General features: G+C 46.7%; 1 protein-coding gene across 1 annotated transcript; it reads right to left on the bottom strand.

Annotated features, from left to right (window-relative positions):
• On the bottom strand, positions 1-14,291 carry LOC117513997 (deoxyribonuclease-2-alpha-like). Its single transcript, XM_034174276.1, is given in 9 exon segments — positions 1-59; positions 62-199; positions 202-369; positions 518-736; positions 10,931-11,095; positions 11,739-11,841; positions 13,206-13,377; positions 13,572-13,669; positions 14,080-14,291. Coding segments are annotated over 8 exon segments (1,122 nt in total). The 5' UTR covers positions 14,080-14,291.

A 14,291-nucleotide genomic window follows, 5' to 3' on the forward strand; every position in this document is an offset into this window, starting at 1 on the left:
TCAACAATCAATGACTCCTCCTCCGCAGGCCTCACACTTTAGTGCTGCCGAACGGTAGCTTTCCAAACCACAGGATCCTGCAAACACGCTGTTCCTCCACCTCGCTTCTCCTCCGCCTCGTTCCGGTTTATGTCTCCCACACACACCCATCCTCCTCCAGGACCTGTCCCCTGTGCCTGGGTGCTAACAGCCCACTTGAGTGGTCCTGGCTCGTTTCGAAGGTGAACGTCTGTCCTGGGGAAATAAGCACGATGTCCAGTACCTTCCAGCCTTGAGAGCAATCAGAGGGAAGGACACCAGTGGAGCGAATCCAAAACTGGACCAGCAGATCTGACTGGAGAGTGGGGGCCACCCAGGAATGGTACAAGTCTGATGATATAGAAAATAAAGGGGCAAAAAGAATGTTACATTACTGATTTTTATTAACTTGCCTGCCATAAAATATTTGTATGCCATTGAATAACATAATTAAATGTACTGGGGGATTTGACAACACAAATGCTGTGTGATATCATACCATTGTCAAAAGAGGATCCCTTTGCAAAGCTGATGAAGTTGGTGCCATCCTTTGAGGTCAGAGTAACGCTGCGATTGGCCATAATTTTTACTGGAGGAAAAATGTGACTGGACAGATGTTTTGTCTTACAGAGAGCAGCCAGTGAAGGCACCAGAGATGCCAAGGAGTCAGGGACGTCACAGTCATACACATGAGGCTGATTGATCTGCAGCTGCTCTCCTGCAGTACAAAACAAATTAACAGCAACATTGTTTTTTTTTTTTGGTGCATTTGCTTTGTGAAAACATTTTGCCTTACCTAGTTCTATCTCAACAATGTTACCTTTCCTAAAATTACTTTACACCATGGAGTACATGTAGATGTATAAAGTGTCTGTACTGTTTCAGATGTCTTCATATGTGGGTTCTTGGTATCCAATAAACATTTTAAAAAAGAACTGACATCTGATGGGTTTCATAGACATTTTAGACAATAAGTAAATAGAAATATGATGAGAGATTGTAGTACATATAGTACATCCAGAAGTATTCAAAGCATTGCAACTTCTACATTTCTTTATGTTACAGCCTTATTCCAAACTGGATAAAATTATTTTTCCCCTCAAAATTCTACACACAATACCCCATAATGACAAGTAAAAACACTTTTTTTAATTTTTTTTACAAACTTATTAAAAATAAAAAGCAAAGAAATCACATTTATATACGTATTTACAGCCTTCGCCATGAAGCTCAAAATTGACCTCAGGTCTATCCTGTTTTCCACTGATTATCCTGGAGATGTTTCTATGGCATAATGGAGTCCACCTGGGGTTAAATTCAGTCAATTGGGCAAGATTGGAAAGGCACACACCTGTCTACATATAAGGTCCCACAGTTGACAGTGCATGTCAGCGCACAACCAAGCATGAAGTCAAAGGAATTGTCTGTAGACCTCTGACAGGTTTCTCTCAGAGGCACAAATCTGGGGAAGGATACAGAAACATTGCTGCTTTGAAGGTCTCAACGAGCACAGTGGCCTCCATCTTCCATAAATGGAAGAAGTTCAGATCCACCAGGACTTTTCCTAAGGCTGGCCAACTGTCTAAACTGAGCTATCGAGGTGAAGGGCCTTAGTCAGGGAGGTGACCAAGAACCCAATGGTTACTTTGTCAGAGCTCCAGCATTACTGTGTGGAGAGAGGAGAACCTTCCAGAAGGACAACTGTCTCTGCAGCAATCCAGCAATCAGGCCTGTATGGTAGAGCGGACAGATGGAAGCAAGGTGCATGGTAGCCTGCCTGAAGTTTGCCAAAAGGCACCTGAAGGACTCTCAGACCATGAGAAACAAAATTCTCTGGTCTGATGAGACAAAGCTTGAACTCTTTAGCATGAATGCCAGGCATTATGTTTGGAGGAAACCATCCACTGTCCCTACAGTGAAGCATGGTGGGGGCAGCATCATGCTGTGGGGATGTTTACAGCGGCAGGAACTGGGAGACTAGTCAGGATTGAGGGAAAGATGAAAGCAGCAATGTACAGAGACATCCTGGATGGAAACCTGCTCCAGAGAGCACTTGACCTCAGAGTGGAGCAATGTATCATCTTTCAGCAGGACAATGACCTTAAGCACACAGCCAAGCTATCAAAGGAGTGGCTTCAGGACAACTCTGTGAATGTCTCTGAGTGGCCCAGACAGAGCCCGGATCTGAATCCGATTGCACATCTATAGAGAGATCTGAAAATGGCTGAGCACCAATGTTCCCCATCCAACTTGATGGAGCTTGAGAGGTGCTGCAAAGAGGAATGGACAAAACTGCCCAATGATAGGTGCTCCAAGCTTGTGGCATCATATTCAAGAAGACTTGAGGCTGTAACTGCTGCCAAAGATGTATCAACAAAGTATTGAGTAAAGGGTCTGAATATTTATGTGCATGTGGTTTTTTAGTTTCTTATTTTTTTAAAAATTGCAAAGATTTAAAAAAAAAAAAAAAAAAAACATTTTTCATGTTATTATGGGGTGTTGTGAGTCAGATTTTGAGGGAAAAAATGTATTTATTCCATTTTGGCATAAGGGTGTAACATAAAATGTTGAAAAAGTGAATACTATCTGGATACAAAGATACCATTTTCAGTACTGGCCTTGTATTGTAAGTTTTGAGTTGATTGCGACCAATTTTAGTGGAATGACTGAGGGTCAGCCAATGACCTTTGAATTAATTTTCAGAAAAAACTGGTCAAGGTCAAATGTTGTCCCAAAGCTTATACTGTATGTACAGGGAACATTTTAGATAGACAGTTCAAGGAAATGGTTAAGAGCCAATATTTTTTAAAGTTCAGGCAGGTTTACATTAGGGTGTGATTTAAGCCGACTCGGATTTCAACGAAACTTGGCTCAGAGATGAAATCTACAAGAAACAAACTTTTCCAAAATTCTCGACCTTGGCCTTTTCTATTTTAAAGATACACCTTTGGTTGGCAGTACACACTAATATGAAGTCACCTTTTCTATTAGTCACGTGGCTTTTTAACCAAGGGTGTAGTTGAAAGGTCAATGTTGTGTGGGCCGCTGAAGAGGAGGTACTGCTGGCCCCACCACCACCAGATGGCGCCCTGCTTGGAGTGCGGACTTCAAGCACGAGAGGGCGCTGGAGCCACTGGGAGTGACAGCTGTCACTCTTCATCAGCACCAGCTGTCACTCAGCCAACTCATCACCATCTCCATAAAGGCCGGACTGCGACTCCACCTCCTCGCGAGAAATCAACTACCAATCAGGTAATTTTCTCTGCTGACTCAAAACATTGAGTAATAATCTGAACTTCTTTGCAGCCGTTTTCCTGTGGTGTGTCCTTATCTGTGGGATTGGCGTTTGGTGTGATCAGCGACGGCTTCGTTTCACACCCCAACCAGATAAGTGGTTAGACAGGAGCTGCACGAGTGTGTGATTGGAGGTGGAGTGCTCCCTCCTTACTGAATACAGGACTGTGGGATTACTGAGTGTGCGACCTCACACTCATCAGGACTGTCTCTGTTCTCTGCCAGCAGTACCGGGTCTGACTGCTGAAGACAGCGGCCACCTGGGGCGCAGGGCTTGGCGGCTCCGATGTTCTTCAGCTCCGTTGGCAGTGGAAGCTGTGTGGATCCGGCTCTTCTCTCGCCAGGCGTCTTCTATCGTCGAACCTGCCCACACGTCACCTGGTGTATGATTGACAGTCACTATATTGTTATTGTCTGTACGTCGTTGTGTGATTCACAACATTAAATTGTTACTTTTGGCTTATCCATTGTCCGTTCTTTAACGCCCCCTGTTGTGGGTCCGTGTCATGACACTTTCACAACAGGATTTCTCGGCCAGCGTCATGGATCCTGAGGGGCGTCAACCATCGCTTGAACAGCCAATGGAAGAGCGAGGTGCACAGGCGCCAGCAGGAGGCATGTTGGGTGAGCTGCAGCACATCTTAACCGCCTTTACCGCTCGGTTGGACTTAGTTACCGAGCAGAGCAGTGTTCTCAATCGTTAGGATGGAGGCTCTCACCGCCCAGGTGGAAGCGCATGCTCAGGGCGCTGCTGCAGCACCTCCTCCTGCTGACCGTGTTGTGCCAGAAACAGACATTCTGCTGGTCGTTCAACGAACCCCCCCACCTTCCCTGAAGCATACATAAGCCCTCCGGAGCCTTACGGAGGCTGTGTGGAGACGTGCGCGGACTTCTTGCATGCAGTGCTCGCTCGTCTTTTCACAGCGTCCGTCATGTACGCAGCAGACGCCAGCCGGGGTGGCTTATGTGATACAATTTGCTTCGAGGAGAGGCACGCGCCTGGGTACGGCGCTTTGGGGCAGAATTCACGGCTCTAACGGTTCATACTGAGTTTGTGAGGGAGTTTCCGACAGGTGTTCGACCACCCCTCCATAGAGGCGAGGACCGCTTCAAGTGTGCTGCTGTCGATACGGCAGGGGCGTCGGAGCGCAGCGAAGTATGCAGTCGACTTCCGCATCGCGGCAGTGCGAGCCGGCTGGAATGCTGTTGTGCTCCGCGCCACCTTTGTAAACGGACTGTCTCTGGTTCTTAAGGAGCACCTGGTGGCGAAGGACGAGCCGTGGGATTTAGATGGGCTTATCGACCTGGTTATACGGTTAGACAACCGATTAACGGAACACCGACGGGAGCGAGACGCGGGGCGTGGTCAGGCACAAGCCGTCCCTCTTCCTCCCGGGTCCGAAAGGAAGCAGACTTCCTCACGCTCCACTGCCAGGGCTCTCCACGTGACACCAGCTCCCCCTGCTGACGTTGCTATGGAAACGAGCAGGGCCAAAAAACGATCAGATCAGAGACAAAGGAGGCTGATCCGTGGAGAGTGTTTTCTCTACAGCTCTACCGAGCACACACAGAGAGAATGCCCCAAACGGTCAAAACAACAGCACTCGTCCTTAGAGACTGGGCTAAGGGTGGGTCACAACACCCACGTGGGGAAACCCCGATGATCTGCACGAATCCCAGTCACGATCCTGAGTGGGGATCTAACCCTTCACGCCCCAGCACTGGTGGACACGGGGTCGGAGGGGAATCTGCTGGATAGCAGATGGGCAAAGGAGGTTGGGCTCCCTCTAGTGGCCTTACCGTCACCATTGTCGGTGCAGGCGCTAGATGGCACCCTTCTTCCACTAATCACACACCAGACACAGCCAGTGACATTGGTGGTGTCTGGGAATCACAGGGAGGAGATTGTGTTTTATGTAACACCTTCTACCTCCCGAGTAATTTTGGGTTTTCCATGGGTGTTAAAACACAATCCCCGGATTGATTGGCCGTCTGGGGCTGTGGTTCAGTGGAGCGAAACCTGCCACCGGGAGTGTTTAGGATCCTCGGTTCCACCCGGTGTGACAGGTAAGGAGGAGGTTTTAGTCCCCCCCAATCTGGCGGCGGTGCCAGCCGAGTACCATGACCTTGCTGACGTCTTCAGCAAGGATCTGGCACTCACGCTGCCCCCGCACCGTCCGTACGATTGTGCCATTGATTTGATACCGGGCGCTGAGTACCCGTCCAGCAGGCTGTACAACCTCTCACGTCCGGAACGCGAATCAATGGAGACCTACATAGGGACTCGTTAGCTGCCGGGTTGATCCGGAACTCCACCTCCCCGATGGGTGCTGGTTTCTTTTTTGTGGGCAAGAAGGACGGCGGACTCCGTCCATGCATTGATTACAGAGGGCTGAACGAGATCACGGTTCGCAACCGATACCCGTTACCTCTGTTGGATTCAGTGTTCACGCCCCTGCATGGAGCCCAAATTTTCACGAAATTGGATCTTAGGAATGCTTATCACCTGGTTCGGATCCGGGAGGGAGACGAGTGGAAGACGGCATTTAACACCCCGTTAGGTCACTTTGAGTACCTGGTCATGCCGTTCGGCCTCACCAATGCGCCCGCGACGTTCCAAGCATTAGTTAATGACGTCTTGCGGGACTTCCTGCATCGGTTTGTCTTCGTATATCTAGACGATATACTCATCTTTTCTCCGGATCCTGAGACCCATGTCAAGCATGTACGTCAGGTCCTACAGCAGTTGTTGGAGAGCCGGCTGTTTGTGAAGGGCGAGAAGTGTGAGTTCCACCGCACTTCTTTGTCTTTCCTAGGGTTCATAATCTCCTCCAACTCCGTCGCCCCTGATCCGGCCAAGGTTGCGGCGGTGAGAGATTGGCCCCAACCAACGAACCGTAGGAAACAACAACAGTTCCTCGGTTTTGCAAATTTCTACCGGAGGTTCATCAAGGGCTACAGTCAGGTAGTTAGCCCCCTGAGAGCCCTGACCTCCACAAAAGTCCCCTTCACCTGGTCGGATCGGTGCGAAGCCGCGTTTAGGGAGTTGAAACGCCGGTTCTCGACTGCACCGGTTCTGGTGCAGTCCGATCCCAAGCGCCAGTTTGTTGTTGAAGTGGATGCCTCTGACTCAGGGATAGGAGCCGTGCTGTCCCAGAGCGGGGAGTCCGACAAGGTTCTCCATCCATGTGCCTACTTTTCCCGCAGGTTGACCCCAGCTGAACGGAACTATGATGTCGGCAATCGGGAACTTCTTGCAGTGAAGGAGGCTCTTGAGGAGTGGAGACACCTGTTGGAGGGAGCATCGGTACCATTTACGGTTTTCACGGACCATCGGAACCTGGAGTACATCCGGACTGCGAAGCGTCTGAACCCCAGGCAAGCCCGCTGGTCGCTGTTCTTCGGGCGTTTTGACTTCCGGATCACCTACCGCCCCGGGACAAAGAACCAACGGTCTGACGCCCTGTCCCGGGTGCATGAAGAGGAGGTCAAGACCGAGCCGTCAGACCCCCCCTGACACCATCATCCCCGAGTCCACTGTCATGGCCACCCTTACCTGGGACGTGGAGAAGACCGTCCGGGAAGCCCTGACACGGAGCCCGGACCCGGGGACAGGTCCGAAGGACAAGCTGTACGTCCCACCAGAGGCCAGGGCTGCAGTCCTTGACTTCTGTCACGGTTCCAAGCTCTCCTGTCATCCAGGGGTGCGAAGGACCATGGCAGTGGTCCGGCAGCGCTTCTGGTGGGCGTCTATGGAAGCCGACGTCCAGGAATATGTCCAGGCCTGCACCACCTGTGCCAGGGGCAAGGCCGACCACCACAAGGCCCAAGGCCTCCTCCAGCCTCTGCCCGTGCCTCGTCGCCCCTGGTCTCATATTGGCCTGGACTTTGTCACAGGCCTCCCGCCGTCCCAGGGCAACACCACCATCTTAACGATAGTGGACCGGTTCTCCAAGGCGGCCCACTTCGTGGCCCTCCCGAAGCTCCCAACGGCCCAGGAGACTGCAGACCTCCTGGTCCACCACATCGTGCGTCTGCATGGGATTCCATCAGACATTGTCTCGGATCGTGGTCCTCAGTTCTCCTCCCAGGTCTGGAGGAGTTTCTGCAGGGAACTGGGGTCCACTGTCAGTCTCTCGTCTGGGTACCACCCCCAGACGAACGGGCAGGCAGAGCGGACGAACCAGGAACTGGAGCAGGCCCTCCGCTGCGTGACCTCCGCGCACCCGACGGCCTGGAGTGACCATCTGGCCTGGATCGAGTACGCTCATAATAGCCAAGTTTCATCTGCCACCGGCCTCTCCCCGTTTGAGGTGTGTTTGGGGTACCAGCCCCCATTGTTTCTGCTAGTGGAGGGAGAGGTCGGGGTGCCCTCGGTCCAGGCCCATCTGAGGAAGTGCCGTCGGGTGTGGTGTACCGCCCGCTCTGCCCTGCTCAGAGCCCGGACGAGGGCTAAGGCCCATGCAGACCGCCGGCGTTCCATGGCCCCTGCATACCAGCCCGGGCAGGAGGTTTGGCTATCCACAAAGGACGTCCCCCTGCAGGTGGAATCCCAGAAGCTCAAGGACAGGTACATAGGACCTTTTGCCATAACCAAAGTCCTCAGTCCGGCCGCAGTGAAGCTGAATCTACCAGCTTCACTGCGGATTCATCCAGTGTTCCATACCTCAAGGATCAAACCCTACCACACGTCGACTCTCTGCACCCCCGGACCGGCGCCGCCTCCTGCCCGGATCATAGATGGAGAGCCTGCCTGGACCATGCGCAGGCTCCTGGATGTCCATCGAAAGGGCCGGGGGTTCCAGTATCTGGTGGACTGGGAGGGGTATGGACCCGAAGAACGCTCCTGGGTGAAGAGGAGCTTCATCCTGGACCCGGCCCTCCTGGCAGACTTCTACCGGCGGCACCCGGACAAGCCTGGTCGGGCGCCAGGAGGTGCCCGTTGAGGGGGGGGTCCTGTTGTGTGGGCCACTGAAGAGGAGGTACTGCTGGCCCACCACCACCAGATGGCGCCCTGCTTGGAGTGCGGGCTTCAAGCACGAGAGGGCGCTGGAGCCGCTGGGAGTGACAGCTGTCACTCTTCATCAGCACCAGCTGTCACTCAGCCAACTCATCACCATCTCCATAAAGGCTGGACTGCGACTCCACCTCCTCGCCGAGAAATCAACTACCAATCAGGTAATTTTCTCTGCTGACTCAAAACATTGAGTAATAATCTGAACTTCTTTGCAGCCGTTTTCCTGTGGTGTGTCCTTATCTATGGGATTGGCGTTTGGTGTCATCAGCGACGGCTTCGCTTCACACCCCAACCAGATAAGTGGTTAGACAGGAGCTGCACGAGTGTGTGATTGGAGGTGGAGGTGCTCCCTCCTTACTGAATACAGACTGTGGGATTACTGAGTGTGCGACCTCACACTCATCAGGACTGTCTCTGTTCTCTGCCAGCAGTACCGGGTCTGACTGCTGAAGACAGCGGCCACCTGGGGCGCAGGGCTTGGCGGCTCCGGTGTTCTTCAGCTCCGTTGGCAGTGGAAGCTGTGTGGATCCGGCTCTTCTCTCGCCAGGCGTCTTCTATCGTCGAGCCTGCCCACACGTCACCTGGTGTATGATTGACAGTCACTATATTGTTATTGTCTGTACGTCGTTGTGTGATTCACAACATTAAATTGTTACTTTTGGCTTATCCATTGTCCGTTCTTTAACGCCCCCTGTTGTGGGTCCGTGTCACGACACTTTCACAACAGTCAAGGTCAACCTCATAACTGTCTAACTCAAAAAGTTTGGAGTCGACAGGGATACAACAAGGTGCAAGGATTGCGTTTTAGTAAAGAATCAAGTGGGTCAAATTTGGACTGAATTGATCAATTGTAATACAATATGATACCACTAAATCACAATGGATTAATCTGCATGAATAGGTGTCAACATGTAGGGCTTTTGACGTATACATACATAAAGATATTATAGGTGTCTGTGGTTGTCAAACTGTAGTATCACCTGTTATACAGCTTCATGGTGGGCTGACACAGGAGAATTTCTTTAAAAGATGTGGAAGTTTAGCTACAGTTTGTCAGAAGGCACATGGGAGGATGCAAGCCTACATTTGATTTGTTTCATTGAATGAAAATCCTTCTCTGCTACATTCCGCTGTGAAGCTGTGAGGGGTGATACAACAGACAAAAGGTTTCAAAGTGCTCAATTTCTCCAGCCAACCATTATGCAAATTATTCCTTCTGTCATAAGGCTGCTAAATGCTGAAAAAGTTATAATATGTATAGCTTACTGTGATCCTGGTTCCTTGCATCCCTTTTTTAAAAACTATGCCGTTACTGGTTGGTGCTGATGTTATGATATTTGAATGTGGATTTTAGCTGCTGTATTTATTATTCTTATTTATTTTGTCCTATTTATTATGAATTAGTTAACTGCTGAAACTAATTGCCCTTTAGGGACTAATAAAGCACTCTGAATCCGAATGCAATCACAGCCATATAACCCAGTCACAACTTCAAAGTTGTCTAGGATGTCTTGATTGCTTTCAACATTTGTCTCCCTTCTGCACATTCAGTTTTTGGAAAGTCTATTCCAAACAGACTAACTACACAGTACAATACTATTTGTATTTCTTAAAGATTGATGTAAATTAAATGCAAGACTTCATGTATGCTGCAAGGGGCACCAAAATGAAAGGTGATGACAAAACATTCATGTGCCGCAATGCAAAATTCATCGGCTTGTAACAGCTTTAGAGACATGAACCTGGAGGAGCTTCTGCCCACTGCAGTGCAAGGACCAATATCGCTATGGTTACATACATCAATCTAATTACATTACCCCAGGCACTGCCATGGCAACAGTGCCAACTGCTGGCTCTTACATGGATGTGAAGAGGCAGCAGGAAGACACGGTGATGCCACCTGTTCATGCTGATCGTCACAGATCAGGATTGTGGAGGGGAGTTTAAAAGCCTGGTGTGGTTCTGCTGATTTTGGTTGATATGATTCAAATAGTTGTTCCTCTAGATCTGACCAGATTATGAAGTGACAGCAGTCACCTTTAGCACAATATAAAATACCTGAAAAAATTGTATGGGACTGTTTAATAGCAGACATTCTGACATGTCACAGTCAACAAACAAATCAAGACTAACTCAATTTTCTTCACGCCATGCGACCCCGTAAGAGACAGAACTCATGAAGTGTTCATGAAAAAATGCAGATGGAGCATTTGTCCATCGCAGGTTGTCATCAGTTGTTCTGGTGACGCACCTTTAAGAAGTGGAACATTAGCATAAACAGAAAAAAAAACTTTAATGTTAATTTTTTTTCCTAAATTCCTCCATCGGCATCTTTATCCAGATCTCTTCTAAAATGTTATAGCTTCTATTCAAAGCCAACTACAACTACAAACTTTTCAACAAATTCTACGATCAGCAATTCAGTAATGTTAAACAAAAAAAATCTCTTCTGCACCAGTAAAGACTTTGGCTTAATGGAACAGCAGACATATCTTTATATGGTTTAGTCATAATCAAAAAGCATCATCAGAAACTGTTTACTGTCCAGTTTTCTGACAACACTCTGCACTGATGGAACACATGGCAGGACTTCAGTCTTACCGATGGTCTGGAAGCGGTCAAGCGGATAGGTCACACAAATGAAGTTTTGTCCGTTGGTCACTCCAGTGCTGGGGTAAGAAAACTCGCCTGCTTTTTGCACAGGGGGGAAGTGTGGGGTACTGTGAACCAACCAGAAGCCTTGATCTTTATCCAGCAGCACCACACCTGATCAGACACCAAAATGTCACCTACATTTGCCATTTGGCTACAGATTCAAGACAAGCAAACTGAATTCTGCTCATTTCAAAACATAAAAAGAGATGCTTTGTAGTCACACATGAAATGAAATAGTGTTTACTGGATATATTGATACAACACACGAGTCAGTATTTTACATGCAATATGAACTTGCCGCATGTACAAGAGACAAATTTAAAGAGGCAAGACTGAAATGGTATTGAGGGGTGCAGAGGAGGGACTCATGGCATACTGGGAGACAGATGCAGAGCATGGATGCACCAGGCAGGAGGAGAAGAGGGAGGTCAAAGAGGATGGACTAGCAGAATGCCAAGAGGAGTCAGATTTTCATCCACTTCTTGCATGGGAATCTCTAACCTCCTATACAGGCCTCAGGACCTCTGTGGGAGGTACTGTGACTTGATTTAACAATCCTGTGTTGGGGTTTGTACCGTTTCATGATCTGAGTGTCTTTTTAATGCCTCAGTCTTACATGAGCAAAACACAGTTTTTGAGATAAACTAAAATATTTTTCTAACATTCATGCAGTGTCATTAAACCGTATGATGCACTTTGTCTTCTCAGGTGAACTTGAATAATAATCCCCAATCTCTTGCAGTTTGGTAGTCACCTTTTGTGTGTCCACCTTCATGATTAATGTCACTCAGCCATCTGTCACTGGGTCTTGTCGGTGGACTCTGGTCATTGTACAGTATGAACGCTACATCTGAATTCTACAGCAAACAACAACAACAAAAAAAGGATTTTCTGTTTATTCAAGACATCCACTCTCTATTCAAATGAAACATCACAGCAAAACAAAAAACAAAACCACAGATTACTGATAAGTTGAAATACGTAATCAGAAATATCATATTAATTTTTAACGTTCTGTGGAAACTATGAATGTCTGCACAGCTGTTGAGAGAGATGCAAATAAACGCTTTGGAGTTAAGTAAATTTCACTTCTCATTTTTATCCAAGAACATGAAGAGGAAAACTTAAAAAGCCTTATGACAGCATTTAATAAGTCAATCAATCAATCAATCAACTTTTTTCTTGTATAGCGCCAAATCACAACAAACAGTTGCCCCAAGGCGCTCCAAGTGTGTCTACAAAATAGGGTTTGTCTGGCAGCAGTGAAAAAGCAGAAGCAGGTGTGAAAAAAAACAGCTGCTTTTGTTGTTTGACTTCCCATGAAGTTCAGAAGAGCTTGATGCTGCTTTTACAGAGTACTATGTTCAGGTTGTAGACAAACAATGAAAAACTGAAAAATATTTAAATGTATGGCCACTTTACAAATACATAATTTCTTCCCTGTGATCATAAAGTACATAGATTCTATTACAAGGTCCCCTGCAACAAGAACACCTGGTTGTATTTAATCAGGTTTCTACAATTTTAAAATTCCATGATCATCTGCAACTGTTGCATTATTATCATTTACCAGGCAGTACAAACACACAAAGTAAAATAACAAATACACAAATAATTTAATAATGCTTGAAATACAACTGTGAGTTTTCGTGGTAAAAATAGGAACGTCTGGTCATTTCAAATTTGATTTTCTGTTGACGAACTGATAAAGGGAAGAAAAAAAAAATCATATGTCAAAATGTATTCATTCCCAGTGCAAATTGTGCATTAAACACTCACTTTGATGGGACTTCTTAAAACAGTTGTAATTTTTTTATAGTATATCACCTTCCATCTGTGTGTTTTAATATAGTAACCACATTTTATTTATTTTGTAATGGTTATGTTATTTTCACTGCTTTATATAGTTTTAGGTTTGTGTGGCGGTTCAAATGCAACAAAACTGTCCACAAGGCATTTATTTCAATAAAAGCAGAACTGACCTTCAAGATTCTATTGTGCCTCAAATGTCTGCATGGCACTTTATTTTGAACATCATAATTTTTGCAAAAAAAAAAAAAAAAAATCTAATGTTAGTATGAATATTAATGTGAGCATTCCTATGTGATGTGCACCTGATTGATGTCCAACAAAACAACTCTAAGCTTAATTAGCAGTAAACCCAAACTGGGTTGAAAATGACTGAACAGAGGATGAGTTCCAGCACTTAAGTGAAGCACACCTTTCGTTGTGTGTACAGTTGTCCTACTGTCCTGCCCAGGGCCCCCGTGCTGTCATTCACCACCACCTTTCCTTCAATCCATCCTTGACTCCCTTTGTCCAGCAGTAAGTATTTCTCACCCTTTTCAGGAGATTTCCTGCCATGTTGTTTTGGAAGCTTGTAGAGGTAAAACCTGACTCAGACAGAAACACAAGAAACACAAGATAATTTACAAAGTTGGAAAAGTAAGACTCGGATTGTTTTGATTTGCAGGACTGCATGCGTAGAAGGACTGAAAAAATGATTTTCATGCTTGCTTCACCTTTCCAAAATATGTCACCCAAAGGAAAAAAAACAAACAAACAATTTGTTTTAAACATTAATTACCAATCAACAGCCTCTCCTTGGTCATTGTAGCAGCTGATTGGTGTGGTGTCGCCCTCTATTGGCAGACAGAAGAGTAGCAGGGAAAGGAACACGCGCATCTAAAAACAGAAATATATGACAATTACATTTGATAAATTCATGTAAAAACTATAACTTATCTTACTGCAGTTTTAAAACAATTGGAAATAAAACTGTGCGTTAAATAAACGTGTTAGATATGACACAATTTCTCACTGAGAATAAAGACTATCACATGAAAGTCGTTATTGCATGTTTTCAAAGTCCACTTTTACCAGACGTTGTCCGTCACTGACGAAAATAAGAAATAAAGCACACAAAATATAGTTTTTTTGGGGGGGAAAACACTGGAAGTTGTTTTAATGTACGTTGAAGACATTTGGGTCTGAGATAAAAAAAAAGAAGAATATGAATTGAATTGAACTGAATTGAATTGAATGATGGAATGAATGAATGAATGCCAATTTTCATTTTTCTGGAGACTTCTTACCTTTTCTGCTTCGAGTTTAGAATCCACAAGTCCTCTTTTTGGTCACGCGAGCAGTGAAAAGTAAAGTACGTTACAGCTTAAAAACATTAAATAGCAGCGAAAATTGTATACTTAAACACACCGGCACTGGGTGCAGAAAATAAAAAATATAGAAGAAAAACTAAAATTTGTGGAGACGTCCCCCTACTTCCTGTCCTGGTGGTCGATGACGT

This window comes from Thalassophryne amazonica, chromosome 7 (genome assembly GCF_902500255.1).
Source record: "Thalassophryne amazonica chromosome 7, fThaAma1.1, whole genome shotgun sequence".
Taxonomy (NCBI): domain Eukaryota; kingdom Metazoa; phylum Chordata; class Actinopteri; order Batrachoidiformes; family Batrachoididae; genus Thalassophryne; species Thalassophryne amazonica.